Below are 27,944 nucleotides of genomic sequence, written 5' to 3' on the forward strand. Positions count from 1 at the left end.
GCGCCTCAGGATCACAGCGCTGGGATCACGGGAACACAGTTAGCTCAGGGCAGGCAGCCTCTGACACAGCGCTGGGCAGGAGGGCAGACTACAGCGCTCTGCAAGTTAGTCAGCCAGAACTGCAGGCAGGATGGGGACAAATTATAGCGCTTGTCACACAGTTCAGTCAGGGGGAGACAGGTAGGCCCAGCTGTAGGCAGGGGATGCGCAGGGCAGCTCAGTCCAGTACCTGGTCCCAGGAAGCAGGTTTTTTGGCGCTTGGATGGTTCTGCGCCCTTAGTTGCTTGTTTCTTGAAGTTGAAGAGGGGGGGGTGATGAGTTGAGGGCTTGAAGAATTTCTCCTCAGTCACTGCAGATGGGCCCTAGGGTTCCCTACCACTGTGCCAGATCAGGGGGCTAGCTTTGGACACCTCACCCAGCTTAAGAGGCAGCACCTAGATCCTGTCACTCCCAGTAGCATAGGTTCCTCACTAGTCCCTCCCGCCTAAAACTCCTGCGTGGGTTCCCCAGGTCAGTGATGCCCCAACAACTGACTAGAAAAAGTTTCCTCCCTTGCTTATATATGCCAGGTCAGGTGACCACTCTCTAAGGCGGGAAAAGTCAGGTCCGCCTTCCTTCTGGAAGGTTCCAGGAGCTTCCCCACTCTAACTATGGACAGGGGCTGGGTGGCTGGTGTTGAAACATTGTATGGGGACCCAGCCTGCTCCTGGCAACTAGGGTGCTACACTAAAAGACCACGCTGCTGTAGCAGGGGCCAGTGGCAGCCATGTTGAAAATAGAGAGCACCTGCACCCTAACACAGATTAGCTATGCCAAGGTGCCCGAAGACCTAAGGCCAGCAAAAAGTAGGTGGGAAAAATGAGGCAAGGGCAAAAAATCACGGGGAAAGACCACCCTAAGCCTGACAGGTCTCCCAAACAGGAAGTGGCCACACCCAGGCAGCTGCACTGAACCTGGAGCTGACTGTGAGGCATGGAGAAGAGCAGAGAAGCCAGGAGCAACACAGCCTCTCTTTGCAAACAAAAGCTAGCAAAATGGCAAACCAGGTGAGAGAGAAGGAGGGAGCAGAAAGAAAAAGAAAACAGAAGTTCAGCGAGAAGGAGCTGGAGGTCCTCATCGAAGAAGTCACCAAGGACCATGAGAAGTTGTTTGGCAAGCAGTCCCTCCATGTGCCAGAATCGCAGAAGATACAGATCTGGCTTGCTATTCAGAGCAAGATCAATGCCATCGAAGTCACCCAGCGCTCCACGGAGGATCTTAAAAAAAGATGGTATGATCTAAGGAAGACTGCTAAGGCAAGGATGGCGGAGAGACAGAAGCAGGCCAACTGTACAGGTGGAGGGAGGAACACAGCACCTGCACCAACAGCCCTGGAGCTCATGGTTGAGTCCACCCTCCAGCCAGAGAGTGTGAGTGTGGTTAGCGACGAGACAACTCTGCCAGAGCTGCCAGCAAACAAAGTAAGATGCATGCACAGCATGCTGTGCACCCCTCTCCCCAACCCCAATCACCAGAGAGGCATAGGGAGTCCCACTCCAGTCCATGTTTTATTCATAACCTGCCATGCATTATGGGAGATGTAGTCAGAAGTAGCACATGTTCAGAATAGTCAGTCTAGCAAACCCAAAGGCATGTGACAGCAATTAGCAAGCAGAGGACAGTCAGTGTGAATGGCAGGCATAATGTTTATTGCAATGCAAAAGCTGCCAGATAAGTGAGCATATCTACATTCTGTCTTTACAGGAGAGGCATCTCACAGTGCAGCAGAGGGGAGCAGAGGGAAGGCACCCAGGCCAGAGGGGAGACAACAGGAGGAGAACCAGTCACCTGCAGGGCACACAACACCACCACCACCACCACCACCACAAACATCACCACCACCATCACCACAGCTCCAGACAACATGACCATCACCACCATCACCATCACCACTGCCACAATCAACGCCACCACCACAGTCAGGCAGGAGGCATGCCGTGGCCACTCTCCAGCAGATGGAGGTATCCGAGGAGGACAGCACAGGGGGCCAACAGTCGACAGCGGCTGAGGACGGAAACAGGGAAAGATCAGATTCCCCATCAGAGAGGGCCCACATATCCTCCAGACGCCGAAGGGAAAAGGCAGCCAGTCCTCCAATGTAGGGCCAAGGTGATGGTGTGTTCGCTGGGCTTGAAGGCAACATGCTGAAGGTCCAGCGCCTGCAAGGGAGAGCGATATGGGCAGTGCAGCGGGAGATGGCACACATGAATGCGCACATGTATCATATCGAAAAGGGCATCAGTGCCATCAACACCACCACGGCTGAGGGCAGGAGTGATGTGGCGTTGGCTGTGAGGCAGCTCTGCAGCAAATTGGAGGAGTACCGCCTGTCTAGGCACAGGGAGAGGCAGAGACTGGATGCATACACCAAAGCGGTGAACCGCCTGTCCACTGCTACCTCCCTCATGTGCAGACGCTCAATAGCCATGCAGGAGGAGATGGCACACTGTAGTCGGGATGTGGCTAGGGGGATGGTCACAGTGACCTCAGCACTTGAACTGCTGCAAACAGACAAGGTGGCCACTACAGCAGATGGGAGGGCAAGTGAGGAGGCTACTAGCCGTAGTAGCATTACGCCCTCTCCCACCGAGACCAGGAGGCGCAGCGAACGCCACAGCGCTGGCCAGGAACATACTGGCAGTGCAGACAGTGGGGCTAAGGAACGTGGCAGTGCATTGTGTGGGTGCAAAAAATAGAGCCAGCCATGGTTTTACATTAACGGGTGATGTAACCCATGGGTGTATGGAGACTGCTTCAGATCTTGGTGGTGTGCACTGGTCATTAAACACCATTATTCAAATACAGTAACTGGCTATGTCTCCTTGCTCAGCCCGTCTGTGTCTCCCATCCGGTGCTGCTGCCACACCAGCTGCGTTGGGCTCTGGTTGTGGATTGTCCTCAGCCTCGTCCTTAGAGTCAGTTAGTTCCACTGCTGTTCCTTTCTTTGTGGCAAGGTTATGCAGCATTGCACATGTTGCTGTTATTTTGCAGCAGATGATGGGGCGGTACTGACGTGCACCTCCACTTTTGTGGAGGCAACGGAACCTGCTTTTTAGTAGTCCAAAGGTGCGCTCCACAACGTTGCGCGTGCTTTTGTGTGCCACATTGTCTCTCCTCTCCCTTGGGGTGGATGGTTTGAGGTTTGGAGTTAGTATGAATGATCGCACGGCATATGCGCTGTCACCTAAAGGGGAAAGAAAGTGCCATTCATTTGGGTCACCAATACATTCTTCCAAGGTATACATCAGGGTGTGTCACGTTGATTTACCTAGTAGGTATCCTTCTCCGAATTCACCAGCAGCCAGACGCGTATAAATCCCACTGTTCCTGAATATGTAGGAGTCGTGGGTACTTCCTGGGAATTTGACCACAATGTCAGTAATGATGAAGTCTGCATCACATATCACCTGCACGTTGGAGTGAGTGGATTTGCGGTATATGTATTCTGTATCTGCAGGTGGGCAGATTGGTATGTGGGTCCCATCGATGTCGGAAGTGTGCCTTTTGGTAGAAATCCAGCTTGGTCTTCTGCAGCTCCGCCTGTGTGCTGGGGAAGCATATGTAGTAATGCAATCTCTGCATCATGGCGTCCAGAAAGGAGTTAAAGAAATGGGACAGGCAGCTCTGTGACACACCCCTGCTGCGGCTATCACACCCTGGTAACTTCCTGATGCCAGGAGGTGCAGGCAACAGAGTACCTGTACATGGGTGGGTATTGCGTGCGCCCTTGGTGTCTGATGCTCCAGGTATGGTTCCAGGTCCTGTATCAGGTCAAGGATGGTGTGTGGGTGTAGCCTGTACCTGTCATGTATTTCTGGCTCAGTCATTTGGAACAGTGTGACACACAGTCTGTACACACGCTCTTCCCGTCTCCAAACCCTCTGTCTTGCTGCTCCCAAACGTAGCCGCCTTGCTATGGCGTAGAGGGCCGCCTTTGTGTTCACACTGTTGCATTTTGGGGCTGTTTTTATGCACTGCACCTGATTACCACCTGCTCTGGGTATGTGGTAATTACCGATTCTTAAATACAGAATTTGCACAAAATCGGTATTATCGAATTTTGGTACATCGCATTACCGAATTTTTAATGATTCCTTATTTACCGAATCGGCATTTTGGGGTTTTTCAGCTAGATTCATCAAAGAAAAATGGGCTCGCAAAGGGCCAGATTCTGAGAATCTGGCCCTTTGCGAGTGCGATTTTTGCATTTGGGATTCATCATCCCAAATGCAAAAATCGCTAATAAAGAATTCGCACATTTGCGAGGAATTGCATTTAAGGAATCTCTAATTGAGATTCCTTAAATGCAATTCATTAACCAATTTTAAATTGCGAATTCGCTATTTTTGGCCGCTATTTACCGCGAGGTCAAACCTCGTGGTAAATAGCGAAAACTTAGAAAAATGCATTTAAATGCATTTTTCTAAGTTGCATGTTACACACACACATGTCCTTTGGACATGTGTGTGTGCAACACCAATGTAGATTACATTTCAGGGGTGCTACAGGTGTCCTTTGGACACCCCTGGCACCCTTGAAATCGCATCCTTATTTGCGATTAGCAAATTGCTAATCGCAAATAAGGAATAACTCCCCATTCATTCCTATGGCCCTTTAGGCCCATAGGAATGAATGGGGAGTTATTCCTTATTTGCGATTAGCAATTTGCTAATCGCAAATAAGGAATGTGTAGGAATCGCAATTTATTTAGCGATTCCTACATGAATCCCGTTTTGCAAGTCCTTAATAGCGATTCCTTAATAATCGCTATTAAGGACTCGCAAAACGGCACTATGATGAATCTAGCTGTTAGTGTCTACCGATCGGTAAATAAGGAATCGGTAACTGTTTCCCTTTCATTTACCGAATCATAATTACCGACGGCATTCGGTAATACCTACATCGCACAGGGCTAAATACTGGTCGGTAACGCAGAAATTTACAGAATTTCGGATTTACCGACTGGTATTTAGCCACCTACAGCCCTTAGAGAGAGGGGGTGATAATAGCTGCGTCACTAGATCAGAGGTGAACCTACTCATATGGAAATAAATTGCAGGATGATGGACTGGAATGTAGAGATATACATTGTTTTTATTTTATTTTTTAACAGAAGCTAGATAGGTGGAAAGGGAGCAACAGAGAGGAGATGGGGGAGGTAGAGGACAACACAGCAGCCAGTGGGTGAATAGAGTTAGGCAGAAAAGGTGGAAAGGTATACACTAGATGAAAGATAGATGGCGCTATTATTAGAAAATTACCTAAACCTGTGGGATTATTACAATTTCTCATCACAGGCCTTTTACAGGCTTTAGTGCTGTGATCGCATCTACAGCATAAAAGACCAAAATCACTCTTTCCGTACTTTGTGCTTCTAACACAACCACCTCTTACTAACCCATTGATCTCCTTTTGTCGGCCTATGCTACTCAGCTCCGTTAACCCCTTTGATGCTCACGACGAGACCAGCTCGTCATGAGTCACGGTGGAGCTGTGCTCATGACGAGCTGGTCTCGTCATAACGGCGCCGCTCCGGCCACGCGCGATTAATTCCCCGCCTGTGCAGGCAAATTAATCAGTGTGCCGGGTCGTGACGAGACCAGCTCGTCATGAGCATAGCTCCATCATGACTCATGACGAGCTGGTCTCGTCACGAGCAACGTGGCGCAGCACTCACCCCCCGCTCCATGGGGGAATTACCCCCGCAGGGAAGGGGTTAATACTCCTTCTCTGACTGCAGGCAGAGAGGCCATGTCTAACCAGGAGCAACCCCAATCTAGCATAACTCAAATCTCAGTAGTGGCCAGCAAAAATGGGCGGGTGAGTTTTATTCTAAAATAAAAAAACGTACCTTCCCCCACCAGTTCTGCGACCGCATCTTGTGCCGCCTCCGCTCCTTGCGCGTTTTAGGCAGTCTCGCTCCTCATGCTCCCTAAGCCAATCACAACATTACAATGGCAGTGTTGCAGGGGTGTAACACAGGCCCCTGCAGCCCCCGCGTTGCGGGGGGGAGGAGCGGTTCCCCCCCCTCCCGGGGCCCCCTCTGCGGCCTCACAGCCAGAACATAGTTAAGCTTGCCGTAAATACCTTGCTGTGGCCTCTTTCATAAATTGAATGGTGCGCGGCACGCACGTCTCAGCGTAACCATTGTCATGCATGCGCCTCACGCAATTAAAAGTGCGCGTGAACTGAAGAGGAGAAGCATCCCCGAGACAACAGGGACTGTGCGGCCGCCGGCCGGCCATAATTGAATAATTATTGCTAGGCTCTGAGTGGCCGCTTGGATGCACGTGGTCCCGCGCTCCTGGGTCCTCATTTATGAGGCCTTGCGTCAGTTTTTCACTTCCGATGCGTCACTTTTTGTGACGCATCGGCGGCGTAAAACATGCCTCCTGTTGCGCACTATTTACAAAGTGACGCATCTAAGCAGATGCGTCACTTTGTAAACCCCTGCGCCACATTATACCTGCGTCAGGTATAATGTATGCAGAGGGGGCGTTCCCCCGCAAAAAGCCTCGTAATAGTGACGCAGTGAAATCTATGAGATTTCACTGTGTCACTTTTAGGACGCTGTTGCGTCAAAATCTTGCGCCTGCCTCACAGCAGGCGTAAGACTGACGCAAGCCCTTTCACATGGGGCTTTCCCCATTTGAAAGGACGCATTGCTGGAGTTGCGTCACTTTTGTGACACATTCCAGCAATGCGTGACTTTTGCGCGTACACATACGTCAGAAATAAGGACGTATCTGTAACTCCTTGCGCCATGATGCGTCATACTGTAAATATGACGCATCATTGGTCTCGCAAGGAGGGCGCAGTGAAAAGTGACGCATCGCTGTTTTCACGCAGCGACGCGTCACTTTTCATAAATGAGGCCCCTGGTGAGTCACATAACATATCTGTTAGACTAGGTCATCCCCACCTGGGGCACGAGGCATGAAGTGGCCGGACTTGTTTCCAGAGGGGGTTTGCTGGCATCGGCGCTGCATTAACATAAAGCGTGCATCACTATTCTCACGGATGCTGACGTGCTAAGTGTTCGGCTTTCTTTCCCCCTCAGCAGTAAAAGGATGCAGTGTGCGCACTACATTCAGGGCCCGGGGAAGTATTCGACAGTGGAGAATCAAATGAGCCTGACTAACTTGTGCTTCATAATAATAGGCGTAATGTGGCAGTATTTGCTGTATGTGCGCTTATGTCTGGGGAAAGGTAAGGCCTCATTGGTACCAATCATTAGCCGATAGGGAGTACCACACGTGGCACTTTTCATTTGTACTTTTTGATCTGTTTGAGATACGTTTTTTTTCAATCTGTAAATTACCCAACAGATGGTGGATATATGGCAAGTGTAGTGATTCAATCTTTATGCTTAAAGCTTGGCAGAATCGCATAATTATAGTGTATTGACAATATTGCAACCGTGTACGAACACTGTGCTAGGGGTGCACAAAGTGCGGAAAGCTGAAACTACCAACAGCCTCGTAGCTTTCTAGTACCCTGCCATGTATCTAAAGTGCTGACGTAGGTAAGGCAATAACAAACCTTTCGTTCATACCTTGGTCGACAGTAAGGGGGGGATGCGATGAAGGCACCAAATAACAGCCACTAAGATACCATTTGTAGAAAAAAAAAAAAAGAATGGTTCAAGTATTTCTCCGTGCTCCAAAATATTTATGGAGGTTGCGATTGAGTGAAAAGGTTTCAGAGGTGTGAAAATCCAGACATGTGAAAGCACAGACACAACTGTGTCCCGTGCAGGAATGCACTGTTCAAACTCGCTCTGGTGCAATGCGTTTTTTAGTTCTCTCTTAAATTGTATAACAGAAATGTATCAGAAAATGTCAACATAAACAATTCAATCACCATCTACTTTCTCAAATGACGTAATAATGACAAAACAGCAACTCAATATGCTATAAGGTTCATTACTATATGTTTACTGTGAATTAAGACTGTTCATAAATATGCAATTCCTTTTCTCTTGCAAACCCATTAGCAATTCATTATCATTGCAAATATGTTTCGAATATTCATGACCAACGTAATGCGAAAACACAACTAATTTCATCTGTGCTTGCGTTGATTCCCAATGCATTTCGATGCATCCGCATCTTCGTCAGGGGAATAACTGTGTGAAAAAGCCATATATCCTAAGTGAATCATATATCATTTTACAAGAAACATTTTAGACAATTTGTCTCATAAACACTTTTCTCTAAACATAAAGAACATACTCTATTGTGTCCAAACATGCCAGCTGCCCAAGCAAAAATGTAACGTTTCTACTGTGGTATTCCCTATACATGCCATTAGGTTCAAACGAGTGTAATCAACGTGTATGTTATATACATGCAAAAACATAAAAAATAAATAAATACAAAACATACCCTGCCAACAAGTATGTTTTGTATTTATTTATTTTTTATGTTTTCACTTAGGATATATGGCTTTTTCACACAGTTATTCCCCTGACGAAGATGCGGATGCATCGAAATGCATTGGGAATCAACGCAAGCACAGATGAAATTAGTTGTGTTTTCGCATTACGTTGGTCATGAATATTCGAAACATATTTGCAATGATAATGAATTGCTAATGGGTTTGCAAGAGAAAAGGAATTGCATATTTATGAACAGTCTTAATTCACAGTAAACATATAGTAATGAACTTTATAGCATATTGAGTTGCTGTTTTGTCATTATTACGTCATTTGAGAAAGTTGATGGTGATTGAATTGTTTATGTTGACATTTTCTGATACATTTCTGTTATACAATTTAAGAGAGAACTAAAAAACGCATTGCACCAGAGCGAGTTTGAACAGTGCATTCCTGCACGGGACACAGTTGTGTCTGTGCTTTCAGTTGTTATAGAGACCTGACAGGGGTCAGTCAGGGAAAAGCAGGTCTGCACCATTTTGTTAAATAGGAAACCGAGTACAGGTTAAAGAAATTGTGGTGTGCAGGTTATACACAGATTTTGAAAATCCAGACATGTACCTTTTACATCAATCCCTCCGGAAGCCGAGTTTCATTTCCGTCCCACGCGAAGCCTTGCTGACAACGAGGCGTGGCTTATTGCTGCAGCTGGGCCCTTGATAAGAAAATACAAGAAACCCCAGCTGCAGGCCATCTACTAGGCACGATATTGGGGCTTCAGTGACCACGCCTGGGTATGCCGACTAATTTGCAAGCACACTTACCATTACCCGCGTCCACCCACTATCTTCACAAGGTGGACGCCTTCCACCCGGCGTAGAAGTTGGGCTCCAATGAAGAATAGGTGGATTGTGTCCCATGTAATTTGAAAACACCGCCCGGGACACACTCTGCACGCTGTTCTCAGTTTATGATCGCAATAACGTGCAGGTGGGTCAGGGCTTTCTTAGTTCAGACTCCTGCTGGGCCCATACCAAAGGCCGGATCTGAGGGGTCATCAGCCCCCCTTTTGTTAGAGTCTCCTGGCTGGGAGCAGTCAGGAGCCTCAGACCTGATGCAGGTGGGTCGGGGCTTTCTTACTTCAGACTCCTGCTGGGCCCACAACAAAGGCCGGATCTGAGGGGTCATCAGCCCCCCTTTTGTTAGAGTCTCCTGGCTGGGAGCAGTCAGGAGCCTCACACCTGATGCAGGTGGGTCGGGGCTTTCTTACTTCAGACTCCTGCTGGGCCCACAACAAAGGCCGGATCTGAGGGGTCATCAGCCCCCCTTTTGTTAGAGTCTCCTGGCTGGGAGCAGTCAGGAGCCTCACACCTGATGCAGGTGGGTCGGGGCTTTCTTAGTTCAGACTCCTGCTGGGCCCACAACAAAGGCCGGATCTGAGGGGTCATCAGCCCCCCTTTTGTTAGAGTCTCCTGGCTGGGAGCAGTCAGGAGCCTCACACCTGATGCAGGTGGGTCGGGGCTTTCTTACTTCAGACTCCTGCTGGGCCCATACCAAAGGCCGGATCTGAGGGGTCATCAGCCCCCCTTTTGTTAGAGTCTCCTGGCTGGGAGCAGTCAGGAGCCTCACACCTGATGCAGGTGGGTCGGGGCTTTCTTACTTCAGACTCCTGCTGGGCCCACAACAAAGGCCGGATCTGAGGGGTCATCAGCCCCCCTTTTGTTAGAGTCTCCTGGCTGGGAGCAGTCAGGAGCCTCACACCTGATGCAGGTGGGTCGGGGCTTTCTTACTTCAGACTCCTGCTGGGCCCATACCAAAGGCCGGATCTGAGGGGTCATCAGCCCCCCCTTTTGTTAGAGTCTCCTGGCTGGGAGCAGTCAGGAGCCTCACACCTGATGCAGGTGGGTCGGGGCTTTCTTACTTCAGACTCCTGCTGGGCCCACAACAAAGGCCGGATCTGAGGGGTCATCAGCCCCCCTTTTGTTAGAGTCTCCTGGCTGGGAGCAGTCAGGAGCCTCACACCTGATGCAGGTGGGTCGGGGCTTTCTTACTTCAGACTCCTGCTGGGCCCATACCAAAGGCCGGATCTGAGGGGTCATCAGCCCCCCTTTTGTTAGAGTCTCCTGGCTGGGAGCAGTCAGGAGCCTCACACCTGATGCAGGTGGGTCGGGGCTTTCTTACTTCAGACTCCTGCTGGGCCCACAACAAAGGGCGGATCTGAGGGGTCATCAGCCCCCCTTTTGTTAGAGTCTCCTGGCTGGGAGCAGTCAGGAGCCTCACACCTGATGCAGGTGGGTCGGGGCTTTCTTACTTCAGACTCCTGCTGGGCCCACAACAAAGGCCGGATCTGAGGGGTCATCAGCCCCCCTTTTGTTAGAGTCTCCTGGCTGGGAGCAGTCAGGAGCCTCACACCTGATGCAGGTGGGTCGGGGCTTTCTTACTTCAGACTCCTGCTGGGCCCATACCAAAGGCCGGATCTGAGGGGTCATCAGCCCCCCCTTTTGTTAGAGTCTCCTGGCTGGGAGCAGTCAGGAGCCTCACACCTGATGCAGGTGGGTCGGGGCTTTCTTACTTCAGACTCCTGCTGGGCCCACAACAAAGGCCGGATCTGAGGGGTCATCAGCCCCCCTTTTGTTAGAGTCTCCTGGCTGGGAGCAGTCAGGAGCCTCACACCTGATGCAGGTGGGTCGGGGCTTTCTTACTTCAGACTCCTGCTGGGCCCACAACAAAGGCCGGATCTGAGGGGTCATCAGCCCCCCTTTTGTTAGAGTCTCCTGGCTGGGAGCAGTCAGGAGCCTCACACCTGATGCAGGTGGGTCGGGGCTTTCTTACTTCAGACTCCTGCTGGGCCCACAACAAAGGCCGGATCTGAGGGGTCATCAGCCCCCCTTTTGTTATAGTCTCCTGGCTGGGAGCAGTCAGGAGCCTCACACCTGATGCAGGTGGGTCGGGGCTTTCTTAGTTCAGACTCCTGCTGGGCCCACAACAAAGGCCGGATCTGAGGGGTCATCAGCCCCCCTTTTGTTAGAGTCTCCTGGCTGGGAGCAGTCAGGAGCCTCACACCTGATGCAGGTGGGTCGGGGCTTTCTTACTTCAGACTCCTGCTGGGCCCATACCAAAGGCCGGATCTGAGGGGTCATCAGCCCCCCTTTTGTTAGAGTCTCCTGGCTGGGAGCAGTCAGGAGCCTCACACCTGATGCAGGTGGGTCGGGGCTTTCTTACTTCAGACTCCTGCTGGGCCCACAACAAAGGGCGGATCTGAGGGGTCATCAGCCCCCCTTTTGTTAGAGTCTCCTGGCTGGGAGCAGTCAGGAGCCTCACACCTGATGCAGGTGGGTCGGGGCTTTCTTACTTCAGACTCCTGCTGGGCCCACAACAAAGGCCGGATCTGAGGGGTCATCAGCCCCCCTTTTGTTAGAGTCTCCTGGCTGGGAGCAGTCAGGAGCCTCACACCTGATGCAGGTGGGTCGGGGCTTTCTTACTTCAGACTCCTGCTGGGCCCATACCAAAGGCCGGATCTGAGGGGTCATCAGCCCCCCCTTTTGTTAGAGTCTCCTGGCTGGGAGCAGTCAGGAGCCTCACACCTGATGCAGGTGGGTCGGGGCTTTCTTACTTCAGACTCCTGCTGGGCCCATACCAAAGGCCGGATCTGAGGGGTCATCAGCCCCCCTTTTGTTAGAGTCTCCTGGCTGGGAGCAGTCAGGAGCCTCACACCTGATGCAGGTGAGTCGGGGCTTTCTTACTTCAGACTCCTGCTGGGCCCACAACAAAGGCCGGATCTGAGGGGTCATCAGCCCCCCTTTTGTTAGAGTCTCCTGGCTGGGAGCAGTCAGGAGCCTCACACCTGATGCAGGTGGGTCGGGGCTTTCTTACTTCAGACTCCTGCTGGGCCCACAACAAAGGCCGGATCTGAGGGGTCATCAGCCCTCCTTTTGCTGGATTTTCCTGGCTGGGAGCAGTCAGGAGCCTCACACCTGATGCAGGTGGGTCGGGGCTTTCTTACTTCAGACTCCTGCTGGGCCCACAACAAAGGCCGGATCTGAGGGGTCATCAGCCCTCCTTTTGCTGGATTTTCCTGGCAAGCAGCCGTCAGAAGCCTCACACCAAAAGGTAAATTCCGCAGAGGGAAACAAAGGCTCACACCTTGAAAGCGCTTCACACATACTTTAAAGAGGCGGCCTTTCACTTAGTTCAGGCTCTGTTCAGGAGATATGCATGAGCTGTAAGAATGTCAGATGTGTTGGTCTTTTCCAGTATTTACATAAAATAAATAGCATTTATATAGTGCTTACTACCCCTCAGGAGGCGTTGTAATAATTTAGTAAAGCAGTATGGGTAGAATAAGTTTACGCTGACAAAAGGCAACACTTATGTGTAGCTTACAAAAGTGTAAATCTTCTGCCTAAATCAGGAGGGATTCCCTGTGTACTGGAAAGTGTGCTTTAATGTACTCATGATAGCCATGTTTAAACATACATGTGAGGGCTTAAGATCTGATGGCACTTCTTACGATGCCACTTCCTGTACTGTCACGGTCCTGTGTTGTCACGCGCCGTGCTGCCACACGCCATGATGTCACTTGCATACTGATTAAACAGGTTAGTCCACCCCACTTTTTAAAAAACATTTTTAGGACTTGTGCCCTGGTTATAGATAAAAATGTATTCATTTGTAATGTGACTTTTCTGTCTTTGTTCCCTTTAATTATCAGCCATGGATCATTCAGGCCGCCCTAGAACACAATTAAAAGTGCTTTCTATTTATATTTACTGTTCGAAGTATGCACAGATAAGTCAGTCTGGGACATCAAAAAAAAATGGGCTGGTAACCCTAATCATAAGACTGGATGTTTGTCGCAGTATCAGCACATTATTTATTTCCTAAACCCGCTATCCCTATAATGCCATAATAGCAATAGTTTAACTTATATCCGAAACCCTATGCCACAGTCAATAACATGCTGCGTTACTTCAAGTGTCTGGGAATGCACCCTGCATTCAGACAACTCACTCCTCATTCTTGCCCTTCACTTTTACACTCACCCTGCACTCACAGCGATCACAATACACTCACACTGATCACCATGCACTCACACCAATCACTCACTCACCCTGCACTCACAGCGATCACAATACACTCACACTGATCACCATGCACTCACACCAATCACTCACTCACCCTGCACTCACAGTGATCACTCTGCACTCAAAATCCACTTGTGCTGTTCCCCCTGTACCTCAACCTGCAGTCACATAAGCATACACCTCACCCTTCACCCACCTGTACCCCTCACTGTTCAATTTGCAATCTCATTCAAACAACCCCATCACTAACTATGCATTCTTTCGCACCACTCTGAACTTACATCCGCACCCAAATTCATATGGTCAACTCACTCACCCTGCAGTCACGCCTCTTACCCTACTCTCACACTGCTGCATCTCTCTCTGTGCACTCACATGGGCACTCCTGCCACCCACAAAGCGCAGAGGGTTAATGTGCCTGCTACAAAGAACGTGTGCCATGCAGATCACAGAACTGAGTGTGAGTAGCGCTATAAAAAAATGAAATGTTTGTCAGAAATGGTGCTAAAGTGAGATGAGGTGCATTGTTGGTGAGTGGTAGTGAGGGAATTCACGGAAAAGGAGGAAATGGAGGAGGGGGCACCAAAAAGACTTGCACCGTGTTCGACCAGTGCTAGGGCCTGCCCTGGCAGAGAGTGGTAGCCCCCCCTGAAGTTCGGGTCTGGTTGCGCCGGCTGGTTTCAATCCACCAGCCAACTAAGGACTTTCATTCTCGCTTCCCTGATTTGTTATCTGAGGCTTAGGTCGGTGATGGCCACTGGAGAATCAAGGGGCAAAGCCAATCTGTGAATGGGCACAAGTGTGCCACCCCCAGTACCATACCCATTTGATCTCCATAGTATAGATATGTCTATCTCTGGACATTATATGGTACTTCCCGCGTTTTGAACCATGAGCCGACGGAGTTGAATATGGACTTTGGTTTTTTCAAGCACACTGCGACGCTAATACAGAGCTGTCAGCCATGTTGAAAATAACGAGTTGTGAGGACACATAAGTCTCTTACTCCTCCCAGTATTGATGTTAATTGTTCACAGAATGTGCAGTTTTCATCTCCATTTCTGAAGATCAGGAATTCATCTTCACAATAATCTCTCTGTGGAAAAAAGGACGTGTCCATCACTCTGCAGAACCAGCCCCTTCATATAGTACGCTTAACTCCCTTCTAAAATTCTATTGCATTCATCAGCAAAAGAGAAAGGAAGGTGATCGGAATCTTACTTTTCCCTTTAACCCCTTGCCTGCGGGGCTGATTCCCCGACTGTGCTGGGGGGAGGAGGGTGCGCACAGCGCCCCCGTGCTCGTGACGAGCTCAGCTCATCACAGCCACACCCATTTCTGTGGAACGTTCACCACAGCGGGGGAATTAGCCCCGCGTGCGAGCGTTGCGGCCGTTAAGACGAGCTCAGCTCGTCATGAGCACACGGCCACCGTGGCTCATGACGAGCTGAGCTCGTCATGCGCATGGGAGGGGTTAACAACTAACCACGTTATCATCTCCAGCTTTACTCTGAACGTCCTAAAACACTTCAATATAGACTTGCTCAGACGGAGAGCTGTTATATGGGAGTGGAGTGTATTGGAAAAAAGACGTGTGCACATATTTTAAAAGCAAGCTTACAACTAGCTACTATTTGTTTGAAATCATTTGCCACGAGCAAATTTGGTTGCTTCTAACTAAAATGTACATGCCTTTGCTTTTTCACGAACCAACGCGAGGGGCTGAAAGATATCTTTTCAAATTATTTAGGTGCGTAGGTTTTGGTGCCCCTGTACCTGCAGGACGGTCTCTGGCCACCCTGTTACTTCCATTTACATGCCCACCATTTCGTGATGGGCGACTATCTTCCCTCACACTTCCTTTCACGAGCAGTAAATTCTCAGCTCCTGTTCCATGCCAGGGCACAGGCCTGATTCTAAGGGCTCTGCCACGTATCATGTTTGTCGAGCCATATCCTTGGGATCACCTCTTGCCAGGGCCTTTTTTACTTTTCCCCAGATCACAATTGCTGCCTCTTAAGCTGCCATTACTGGATGGGAGATTGTTGCAACCATTAAAGGCAGATGCTATCCAAAGACATTTTAAGGCATGGGCAAAATGGGCTCCGGCACCTTTATGCAAAAATAAAAGGGGCATTGTTTGACTGGACGGGTTTAATGTTTATGCTGCTAAATTATACCGCTTTATCAGGCACTTTGAAATATTTATGCCTTCATGCACAAACAAAAGGGGAATTAGTTTTACTAAATAGGTTTGATTTAGGTATGCTTCTGCGTGCTGTACTTGTTAATAATTTACCAGTCACTTTGAAATATTCACACCTTCGTGCACAAACCAAAAGGGCATTTGTTGACTAAAGCGGTTTGATTTATGTATGCTGCTTCCTGCTGTACTTGTTACTGTTTTGCCAGTCACTTTGAAATATTTCAGCCTTCAAAAAGTGAATTGTTAGTCTAAACCAGTTTGATGATTCTATTGTGTTGTAGTTGCTATTGTTTACAAGTTGCTTTGACCTATATGTGCCTTTATGTACACACCAAACAGAGAATTGTTTGACCAACCTGGCTTCATTTTTGCATACTGCTGGACTTGTTTTTATCATGCACTTTGAAAGTATTTTTACCTTGATGCAAGAAAGTTGGATTATTTTACAAAACATGCTTGATTTTTGTATATTGCTGGACTGGTGATTGCTTTATTATGCACTTTGGAAGTATTTGCAGTTTTCTTTTGCTTTACCAACTACAGTGTGTATAGATTCTGTCATTAGGTACTTGCTGATATAGTTTGTTTTTATTCTACATGCGGTGCTATTTATGGTGTTGCTTGCAATTGTAATATGTGTGCATTAAATCTTGTATTTAGCATAATTTATACTACAGAAATGATAAATTCAAACAGACAAACATCTGCATCACGGTTCTGAAGCATTCAGTTTTCATCCTCCTCCTTTGCCTGCCTGTTTTGTCATGCTTACTAATAAAGACATGATGGTAGAAATTGAAATTGCTTCCTCAGTTCACGTTATTATCATGCACAGACCTAGACTGTCGCAAGGGTGCGGCATTTTGATAATTCACTAGTCTATTTCTCTTGGAATTCGCAGGTTACTGAGTTATAGCTTGTGTAATTCTCATGTATATTGTCAGTCGAGTCTATGAAATTGCAGGTTTGGGTTTGTATTTTCAAGTTATTGTCCATCAATGTCAATACTATTTCAGACCCTTCATAGTTGTTGTTGGAAACGGGATCCCTGGCTGGCCAGGGCTTGCGCCAAAGTCAGTCAGAGACCACCACTCCCAAGTCAGGGCAAGGGAGTTACACGCCAAGATAACCCCTGCTCACCCTCTAGGTAACGTGGCGCGAGCAGCAAGGCTAAACTCGGAGGCGATGTGAGTTAAGTATTTGCGCACGCACCCCAGCAACAACACCCAGGGCCCACCACAAATGAAACTCCACACAAGGTTATATAAAAATAGCCTTTGTATTACACCAAAACACATTAGATAAAACACACAATTTACAATGTGCCAGAGGCACGGGCAGAATTTACAGGGGATATGTACAAGACAGGGCCACCTGGACCACTGTCAGGAATCAGCACTTTTAGAAGTAACAATACAATATTTGTAGGCCTAGAACTTAGAACATAGAGCCTAACGGACAGTACCTCCCATCCTGGTTGCGTGGGATAATGCGAGTGACCTCCTTAGTAAACTTGAGCGGGCGGCCCAGCGAAGCGGCGCGACTCAGGGGAGAGCGGCGCGGCTCGAGGCTTGAGCGGGCGGCCGGCAAGGTACAAGCGTTTCTCTGGGGCGACCAATGTGTGCGGCTCAGAAGAGGAGGGGAAGGCAGGATGCGGGCGACCCAGCGAAGCGGCGCGGCTCAGGGGAGAGCGGCGCTGCTCGAGGCTTGGACGGGCTGCCGTGCACGAGCTGCCGAGGGGAGGGAGCGAGGCACACTTCAGCGAGGCCCCAGGGGCCCAAGGGAGATCAGACAAGCCCCAGCAATTTGTCAGGGAAGGCACAATAGAGTCCACTGGTCCTGGGACTCTGGTCAGGGGGCGAGCTCAGTACCACGCCCTTGGAATATCACTTAGAACATAACAGAAAATCACTGTAGCACAATATAAAAATAGAGCACACAACCAGTAACTACTGGTAACCAGGACCTCACTAGCACCACCTGTACTAGCAAGCACATAACACATGATGCAATGCATAACATTCATTCAGAGGTGCAGCGCAGGAGAACACATGATGAATAATCTACCCATTCAGAGGTGTAAGGAACACATGACGCATCAACACACGTTCAGCGGTGTAAGGAACAAGGCACATGATGCATCAACAACACATTCAGAGGTGCAGGAAACACATGATGAATAATCTACCCATTCAGAGGTGTAAGGACAAGCAACTATGCAACACAGTCACGTAAATCACAACCTGTGGCAGTCCCAATGTCAGGGTCCTAAACGGTGCAACTGCCCACGAAGTGCTGGGCAGTTGAAGGAACGCTGGTGGGGATACGTTGGAGCCTTCCAGGGTTCAAGAACATCAATAGGGCCAATGTGGGAGCCTCGCTGGACTCTTTAAACAAATGTGGCCTCTGAGAACCTCACAGGCTCTGTAGAAATGAAATGTCCCCCTGAGCCTCTCGGGGCTCTCAACCAAAAGATGTAGCCTCACTGGGCGGTGGGGTCCCTCACAGGGGACCCGGGAACACTGGGGGTGCCCTGAGCCTCTCTAGGCTGTAGGCACAATTGCGGGCATCGTTGGAGTCCCCCTCCTGGGGACTCGAAAACAAAGGAATGCCCCTTGAGCCTCGCGGGCCTCTTAAAACAATGGAGGCGCCTTAAGGAACCTCTCAGGCTCTGATCCAATATGCCCCCATGAGCCTCTCCTGGGCTCAAAAAGCATAATGGCACCTCAGAGCCTCTCGGGCTCGTGGCTCAAGGTGGGGGGTTAGGCGGAGTCCCTCTCGGGGGACTCGGCATCACTCGAGGCCTCACGGGCCTCTCTGGACAAGGGTCTCGCTCTGGAGGGGAGGGGCGGGCACCGGCAATGTGCCCCGACGCCCCCCTCCCTTCCGCACACACTCACCGGGTCTCTGGTGCTTGGCGGCGGCTCTCCTCCTCCACCGGGGCTCCCTCCTGGTCCTGGGAGCCCCGCAACATCCGGCGGCTGCTTCCTGGCGGGCCCGGGCTCTCCCCAGCTCAGGGGAGCCCCGGGCAGCCATCACTCGGCTTCTTTCTCCTGCCGGTGGCGGCAGGCGGGACTTCCGGTTGGGGCCGCGCCGGGATCGGCCGGCTGCCCAACCGCTTCCGGGTCGTCGCAGGCAGAGCGGCGGCCCGGCAGTAGACAGCAGCAAATGCCGGGTGGGCACCGGCTCTAAAATAACAATAAAGCGAGGTGGGCACTCGTAAAATAAATACCGAGCGCAGCAGAACTCCACAAAGGCCGGGTGGGCACCGGCTTGGCAAACAAAGCGCTCTCAGCGCGCTGTGGCAGAAAGGAAGCGCTCCCAAGCGCTTAGTAGACAATCCAGCGCTCCCAGGCGCTAGAAGGGCAAGACACAGCGCTCCACAGCGCTAGGGCAAAGAACAAGCGCTCCCAGGCGCTTTAGGGAAGTCCATAGTCCAGAAAGAGTCCTTCAGGAGTCCAGGGGCTGGGCAGGGCCCAGGGGAGGCAAGCCTTCCCCCTGGGCCCAAGCAGCAGCACGCCCCTGGTAGGATTCAAGTGTCAGAACAAGAACATTTTCATGGGGTCACAGCCCCTCTTTTATACACCTTTTCCCTTTGTCTTTAGGTGCAGGGTGGGGGCAGAACCAGTCGCAGCTGATCTGGGAGTACTGTTGATGGCTCAACCACCCTCTCTATTCACTGGCAGGGCTTGGGTCATCAGTCACACCACAGGGGGGCGGAGCCAGCATTGTCAGGGGAAAACCCAGCCTCATTCAGGACACAGGTACACTCCTCCCACACATCACTCATGCTAATCTCCCACTCACCACCGGGCAGACCCATCCAGACTTCCTGGAGCCTGGCATGCCAGCCAGCTCCAGCCAATCACACTCCAGCACCCTCACTGCACACGTACAGCCATGTCTAGGAATGGCACTTCCCCACTAGACACATACAAGCCGCACATACCGTTGCGCAGCATTCACTCCCACGAGTTCACACATACCAAACTCGAGCCCGCCCTCCCCACGCATCAGGAACTACCAGGGACACATACATTCCCCATGCATTCCTATGGGAGGGCAGGCCTATCTCACCACATGTACTCCAAGTGCGCCCGCACTTTACACTGCGCCACAGTGTCAAAGTGCGCAAAGACCAGAAATCACTATAATTTAAGGAAAAAAGTTCAGGGGTGAACCTGCCACAAGGCCCAAGTCCAACAGTTGTTCTTTGTTCTTCAGCCAGAGTCAGTTCCTGAGACAACAGGATCGCTCCTTGGCATTGTTCTGATTGCTGCCTCAGTTAAATAATCTGCTCTTGACAGTATTGTTACAAATGGTGTAGCTTATATTTTAATAGGGTTTCCCACTTTCTCATTAGAACTGTAAGCCAAGACAATATAGAAGCATTTCATTAAATGTTGGAGGTTTCAAGTCAAAATATACCAGATTTTCGGGTGGTGGGGCAAAGTGGTATGTGGTGGGCCTGGCCGCCGGGAGGGCCCCTCCATGTGCTTTGCAGGCCCCCCCCCCCCCAAGTTTCGTTACGCCACTGCAGTGTTGTGATTGGTGAGGCGCAGAGAAGAGTGCACCAGCGAGGCCATTTTCTCTGGGGCCGACCAAACAATCAGTACCCACAGCAGTGGGCTAGCCACTCCCCCCTGCCCTCAAGCAGGACCACACGCCCCCAACAAGGCCCTCCAGGCACTTCTGCTTTCTCACAGTGCGAGAAGCAGAAATATAAAATGGTAGTTTTACCATTTTATGTTTCTGCCTTCTTGCACTGCGAGAAAGCAGTGGGGTGATGCCCCCATGCCCCAATGAAGGAGCCGCCACTGGTCAGTCTCCTCGGTCCCGTTTGTTGTGTGACTATCTATCTGTGAGATCGATCAGGAGTTCCCTGGGTGCACGTTTGTCTTTGGGCTAAGTGTAACCCTCACTGTGACCTGTCAATTGGTAGGCTTTGGTTTGCGTCGTAGAGCCTGTCTGACCTCGTATCTTTGACTTGCGGTTGGTGTAGAGGTCATCTCGGATAAATCTGGCAGCAGTGATATGAGTGCGTGAGTTTGAGCACGCGTAACGTGGCGATCATGGATATCATATTTACCCTATATATTATACGTACAGTTGTTACATCGTACATCAACATTGCATTTGCTGATATGGATTTCATTATGCTTGCATAAGTTACAGTGTGCATCGATGTTGGATTTATTGGCATTGACATCACTGTGCGTGCATAGGTTAGAGCATACACTGGCATTGCATTTACTGGTATTGACATCATGGGCGTGCATAGATTACATCGTAAATCGATATTGCATTTATTGGTACTGCAGCTGCTATGCGTGCATACATCAGGATGTACATTGCTATGATATTTATCAATCTCAACAAGACCTATAATATAAAGTCAATACAGACCTACCGTATAAAGAGAATACACTTCAGCAAGGACACAGAGGTGAACAGTTTCAGGTGAAAGATTGTCTGAAAGGCTCAGGCAACTTCCATGACTATGGAATAAAGTCACCAGGGAAAGGGGTCCTCTTCCTTCCACAATGGCTGTTGTGTCATCTGATAGACAGTCGTAGCTGCTTAGTCTGGGGTCAGGAAATGGCTGCCCTTGTTCAAACAAATTGAAAGAAATGGTGTTAACACAAAGTTAAAATCCAAGTGTCATTAATGTGTTGTGTTTTATCCCTGCAGCAAAGAGCATCTGTACGAGATCAGCCGAGGATCACACACTGTTTCTGTGAGCCACGATGAAGAAGATGGTCACGGTGGGAGTGGTCCTCATCACGCTCATTTTTCTGATTTCCTACATGCTCCAAACGAGTCCTTTATTCGCACAGGTGTGTACCTTTCCTCATGTTTCATTGGGCACTTTTTAATCTGCTTTATTATTGTTTTCAAACTCTGTCAGGTGCAGGCCCTCTTCAGTCTGTTTTCTTGCTTTATAAATGCTTTAAGCCCCCTGTTTGGGTCTCAGCTGGACCTTCTTGTGTGTTCCCAGCTTTGCCCCATCCCCCCCCCGCCCCGGGATGACCCCCGACTGGATAAGCCTCTGGCCTCCCTTCTGGTCCCTTTCGAGCCCTCTCTTTCTGGGCTTCAATGGGCCCAAAAATTGTTCCCATCACTGCCCCCTCTGGCTGAGTTCCTTCCTTCTCTGCACCAGACCAGGAAAGGAAGAGAAACTCCTTAAAAAGGAGCACAGACCTTCACCCGGCTAGCTTGAGTTCTATCTCTTTATGTCTGAAGGACATGTTGGTTCATCCCACTGGTATCTCCTAAGATGACACTGGTAGATGCATATACTTCTTTCTAAACATTTCTAGTAGTGGACAGCTCTAAGAAATTTTCATTTTGTTACCAGAGAGTGAGTGACTCTTGATAAAACCAGTGCCATTGAACATGCTTGTTTTAGAAGATTGTCTTGGAGTTTGAATCCATCGAATGTTTCAGGACGAGCCTTGACATGTGACCATAATATCCTCCTTTTTCTCTTCAGATTCCGAGTTTTAGGTATTTTTACGAAAGCTGCACAGATGGCCCAGCGGAGAAGGTGGAGACCGAAGCCCGCCTGACTGAGACAGACTTGAAAACCATTGAACTCTTCAGCAGAGTTGATGCCGGCATGCCCAAGGCCCTTTTCATTGGGAAGAACCAGACCACCAGTGCCAGCCACAGCCGGGCCACGATACTGAACCCCAAAAACTCATACTGTGTCGGTGACAACCTGACCGTCCAGGTCCAGGTGTACGACTTCTTCGGCAACCAAAAGGAACATGGTGGCGACTTTTTAAGAGCCCGGATTCACTCTCCGGAGCTCAAAGCAGGAGCTTCGGGGGCGATTGAGGACTTGACCAACGGCACCTACCATATCCACTTCACGCTATTTTGGGAAGGCAAAGTGCAGTTCTCCATCCTGCTGATGCACTCCAGCGAGGCGGTCTCTGCCCTCTGGAGAGCCCGAAACAAAGGCTACGAGAACTTTTACTGGATTGGCAAGTTTGTCAACGGGACGAAAGACGTCCAAGCAGAATGTGGATTAAAACTGAACTCGACAGAGGAGTTGTGTGAATACACTCACCACTGCCACGGCGAGGTCTTCTACTGCCTCAGGCCTTCACGTGTGCCATGCGATGAGTTAAAAGCCATGGTCGCCAGAAATCGAAAGCATTCCTACCTGAGCGACTCGGAAAAGAGTCTTTTTGACAAGTAAGGAGTCAGTGAGTTGGGCTTCTATTTGTGCAGTGGCTACATGCAGAGTGGAATAGGCTGTCCTCCCACACATAAGAAATGTCCTTGATAATGTGCTCTCGGCCAGTAAATATCATTTTGTGTGATGCATAACTGTTTTCACATTCACTCTAACCCACTACACCAGAAGTTTAACTTTGTCTCTTTTCCCATACCCTACACAGTTTCCCCTTCTTTGCCTTATCAAATATTTTGGTAGTCTTATTGTAAAAATCCTGTGCTTCTCCACAGGTGTCGTATTTGGAAAAACAGCTTTGAGTTGCCCAAATTTCTCGGCAAGCCAATAAGGAAGCTCATCCTTATTTTGGGGACACTTGTCCATTATGGAATTAACCATCAAAGGACTGACGGTCACACCAATAGGTGCAGGTGGTTGCGCAGCAGCCCCAGGTGGTCCCACCTGGAAGTTGCGCTACATAAACGGAATAACTGCCCTATTAGTACGTATTAAGGAAGTATGTAATATATGTAGTTTAGAAATCTTAGCAGTTGTTAGATAGCATGGGTGTGGGGTATGCCCAGCCAAGAATGGCCATTTGGCCTCTTCTATCGATAAACGGCTTACAAGGACCAGAGTTATTGGGTGTGGAAGGGCGCCATTAAACCATATTTGGTGTTGCAAGCTCTGAGCGGAACCTCAAGAGTACTATATGGTTTATATTCCTGCGGAAGTGCGGTGGCAGTATACTCTTGAAACAAATTGTCTGTTCCATCGACTGCAGAAAAGGTGACCTAAGAATAAAATACCTCAAAGCGGAAGGCTGGATCTGCCTCCACTACAAAGATAAGTGCAACCTGTTGGACCTGGCCCTCTTGGCAGGGTCATCCCTAAACTTTTTGCCTTCCTTCAATACTCTCTCTGACCTGTTTTTGTTGGTTTAATGACTCTGGGCACTTTACCACTGCTGAACAGTGCTAAAGTGCATATGCTCTCCCTGTGTAAATTGTTACATGTGATTGATGTCCATGATTGGTTCATTGGATTTACTGTTAGTCCCCAGTAAAGTGCACCAGGAGTGCCAGGGCTTGTAAATGCCAATACTGCTAGTGGGCCTGCAGCGCTGATTGCGCCACCCACAGAAGCAGCCTCTTTAAATGTGTCTAGGGTCTGCCATCGCAGAACCTGCGTGCAGTCTGGTACTGTCATGCTGGCTGGGCAAGTGCACACACTTGCCAGCCCCTAAACCTTCCCTTAACTTCATATTAGTCACCCCTATGGTAGGCCTGAGGGCAGGGTGCATTGTAAGTGTAAGGTAGGACATGCTCTGATGTGTGTGGCATGTCCTAATAGTGAATTACTGCCAAAATTCGTTTTTCACTATTGTAAGGCTACCAGTTCCCTTTAGGCCAGATGGGCTGCTGGAATTATTACACTCTATAATCCCAGCAGGCTCAGGGAACATGGTAGAAATTAATGTTTAGTATGCCTGAACTCAGAATAATAAAATACTTCTTTTAGTAAAGTTTATTTTAATATCCTGTGTTTGCAAATGCTACTTTTAGAAAGTTAGCATTTGCTTGCCTAACCATTTCAGCCCGCCTCTGCTTTTGTGTGTATCTGACTGTCTGAGTTGTGTGAGTGACAGGGCTGGGAGTTGACAGGTGGTGAATAGCAGGATGACACCTTAGTGGGAGGTGGGAGTTTCACTGAATGATGCATCAGGCTGTGCTCTGCCTCCACAATGCTGGCTCCGCCCCCTGGGGAGCGACTGATGACTCAGCCTGCACCTGGCCCAGGAAGGACCGAAGCTTGTCAACAAAGTGCTCCTGGCTGCCCCTGCCCTCACAATGCTGGCTCCGCCCCCCTGGGGAGCGGCTGATGTGCCTGCCCTCACACTGAATGCAGAAGTACCCACCACAAATGCTCAGGGGCTGAGAGCAGTTATGCAGAGGCCCCCCTGGCCTGTGAGAACAAAAGAAACTGGGTATAAAAGTAGGAGCCCTGCTCCTTGTAAATTAGATCCTGTTTGCGCTACAGGAGAAACTCTGCCCGAAGAGAAGGACCTGGAAGAAGACTACAAGGAGGAGTGCTGTCTCTGGCCTGTGTCTGGTGCCTTGCTGCAGAACGAGAGAAAAAGAAGAGACTACAAGAGACTTTTGCTTTTATTGAACTTTGTGCCAAACTTCTACTAAAGATCTCCAAGGGCTTGCTGTGGAACTTGCCCCCTGACCAGCACCCCAGGAACAGTGGGCGCTACCCTCCCTGATCAAGGAACTGCTGTGTGTGCTGCTCATCGCTGCAGCGCTGACTGAGGAGTCTGAGAGCGTTGTGCATCCCTGCCACGCTCCCCGTGATCCAGGACATCGGTATTCCCCCCCCGAGCACCGTGACAGTGGCCCAAAGTGGACCGCAAGAGCAACGTGAGGCCTGGCCGCCGCTGGCCCGAACACCGTGACTGCATCTGCCTGTGAGCCCCGAGAGCAACGTGAAGGAGGACCCGTCCGGTCCCAGCACCCGAGTCGACTGCGCCTCGCGCCGTAGACCTCTCTGCAAAGACGGACTGCCGCCCTGTGTCAACCCCCCCTTCGATCGGCATCCTGCCCGACAGCTCAGCTGTGAGCGCAGAGCTGCAATCGGCACTTTGGCTGGGTACGTCCCGCACTTGGGGACCGTACTGCCATTTGCCGCCATCACACAGCCCCCTCCTTCGGGGCCGAAGCGAACTCCAAAGAAAGGACCCTGCCGCCACCAATCACCGCCGCCCCGGGTGACCCGTGACCTGCCCAGCCTCGAGCCGCAGCTCGCCTCGCCTCCAGGGAAGCAACGCAACGTGGGACAGCCCCCCCTTTCAGCCGTCCGCTTCACAAGAACATCACCAAACTTAAGGTACTGTGCGCTGTTCAAAGAACTGTGTGCCTCGATTGAGCCGGAGTGTATGCGCTGAGAGCCGTGCGCTTCACACCCCCTCCTACGCTCGAGTCGCACCGTGCACTGAGCCCTGCCTCTACTCCCTGGCCTTTGCTCTTGTCTGGGCTGCATCGTACCCTGACCAGTGGGGAACGTACTGAGAACAGTGCGCCTCCGCTCCAAGGAACAGTACGTCTCGCACCTCTGGTTCGCAAGGACTGCACTGTACGCCGCTCACGCGAGATGCGTGAGGTTTAGGGGGGCCCTCGGAGGAAAGCCGAACAAAGCGCACAGGAGCGCCGCAAAGCGCCCAGAAGCGCTAGAAGGCACATTACCTTACCAAAACTGGGCAGAAGGCCCAAAACATTGCATTTTTAAGAACTATGACCCTGTGAAGAGTAACTGGAACCATTTTTTTACGCATAAGACTGTATTTACAAGCCTACGTTGAATATATATAAAGATATATTTTTACTAAAAGAATACAGTTTGGTGTCATTGTGTGGTGGGTTGGTGGTGAAGGGTGTGATACTGCAAATGTTTAACCCCATGTGCCCCAGAGATTAGCCTAGACTGCTTGCGCCACACTACCTAGAGGGTAAGCAGAGGTTGTTCTTGAAGGTAATCCTTTGCCCTGACTTGGGAGAGAGAGTCCCTGCTTGTCGCCAGTGCTGCACTGCGCCAACCAGAGACTCCCCTTTCCAACATTGGACGCAGCGGTGAGGATAGCGAATTTACATTTGCAGTGTCTTTACCTTAACTACTGACCATTGCACGGTGATGACAGTCCAGTAACTAAGACACAGGCTTTTTTTTGGATTTATGATTTGCAAGAAGAGATCTCCATGTGTTTTTGAAGTCATGCCTGTGTCAGTGAAAATGGAAAAGGCAGCATCCATTTCTTCTATTGACTGTGATTGGGAGAAACTAGAAAACTACACCGGGAAACAGCTCAAGAGCTTCTGCAAAAATTTGAACATTTCCATGACCGGACTCTCCAGAAGGGAGCAGGTCCAAAAGGCGCTGAGGGCCTGGGTCAAGGCAAGGAATGCCCCTGGAAAGAATTTTGAATTTGAGGATGCAGAACAGCAGCTGGAGGGACCCCTGACTCCAGAGTGGAGGGGTGCATCCTCCCCATTGGGTAGCAGTGTTTCTGGCCGAGGTCTGTCGCCAGAGGAGCTGGCGGACAGACAGGCAACCCGAGATCATGAATTGAAGTTGGCAGAGCTGGAAATAAATGGGCAACTGGAGCTAGAAACCAAGAAGTTGGCCCTGAAAGACATGAAAATACAGCTTGCCCGTGACTTAAGAATGAGGAAACTTGACATGGAGCTCGAGGGGCTTGAGGCCAGGAGGGCGTCAGCCCAGCAACAAGAAATGTGTGTAGCTCAGAGATTGAGCTTTGCTGAGTTGGAGATGGAGTCCAGCTCAGATGGTGGCAGCAACATTCAGGTATCTAGTGCAGACAGCATAGCGCGCGCACCTAGAGGTATGGCACCTGACTTGGAGGGGGTTAACTTACACCAGGAGGTTCAAGGGCATGAGATAGCTCCAGTAGTGTGCAGCGTCCCTGAAGGGAATAGGGTTGCTGGCGTAGGAGTTCATGGTCCTAGTGGTGGGAGGGGTTCCCCCATGGTTGAGGTCCTGGTGGGTGAGTGTAAGGACCGCCCAGAAGAGTGTGGGTTGTGTGACAGAGACAGTCCTCTACTGTCTGGCCAGTCTCAGAAGGATGGTGTGGAGTATGTGTGTGAGGCGCTGGATGGTGAGGTGAAGGATAATTTGGTTAACCCTGCTAGGGGGCTGTGTAATCTAATTGTGGGAGAGCATACTTTAAGTCCCAGTTTTCCAGAGCTATGCCAACACCTGGTTGAGAGTGAGGGGCATATTACCAACCAATAGAGATAATTTTTGTCTCTAACTTGTTTAGAGACAAAAATTATCGCCGCAAATCGGTGATTTTTATCGCAGATAAACCTTGCTATTAGCAAGGTTTATCGCAAATGCGATAAAAAACGGCCGCAATGCATGAATATCGCTGAAAAGTCAGCGATATTCATGCATTATCGAGCAAATGCTCTTAGCCATGTTATCCACCTCCCATTGGATAACATGGCTAAGAACTGCTGAGGGCAGGTGTTAGCTTTT

At 49.9% G+C, this 27,944-nt stretch overlaps 1 protein-coding gene across 1 annotated transcript in view; it reads left to right on the plus strand.

The window, feature by feature from the left end:
* The window catches only part of LOC144773673 (NXPE family member 1-like), a 233,850-nt gene that overhangs the window by 65,496 nt on the left and 140,410 nt on the right, over nt 1–27,944 (plus strand). Inside the window, exons 2-3 of the mRNA XM_078658827.1 lie at nt 21,398–21,543; nt 22,200–22,909. Of these exons, the coding sequence (XP_078514953.1) occupies nt 21,454–21,543; nt 22,200–22,909 (800 nt within the window). The 5' untranslated portion in view covers nt 21,398–21,453. The remainder of the gene's footprint in view (nt 1–21,397; nt 21,544–22,199; nt 22,910–27,944) is intronic.

The sequence above is a fragment of the Lissotriton helveticus genome, chromosome 8 (genome assembly GCF_964261635.1).
Source record: "Lissotriton helveticus chromosome 8, aLisHel1.1, whole genome shotgun sequence".
NCBI classification, from domain to species: Eukaryota; Metazoa; Chordata; class Amphibia; order Caudata; family Salamandridae; genus Lissotriton; species Lissotriton helveticus.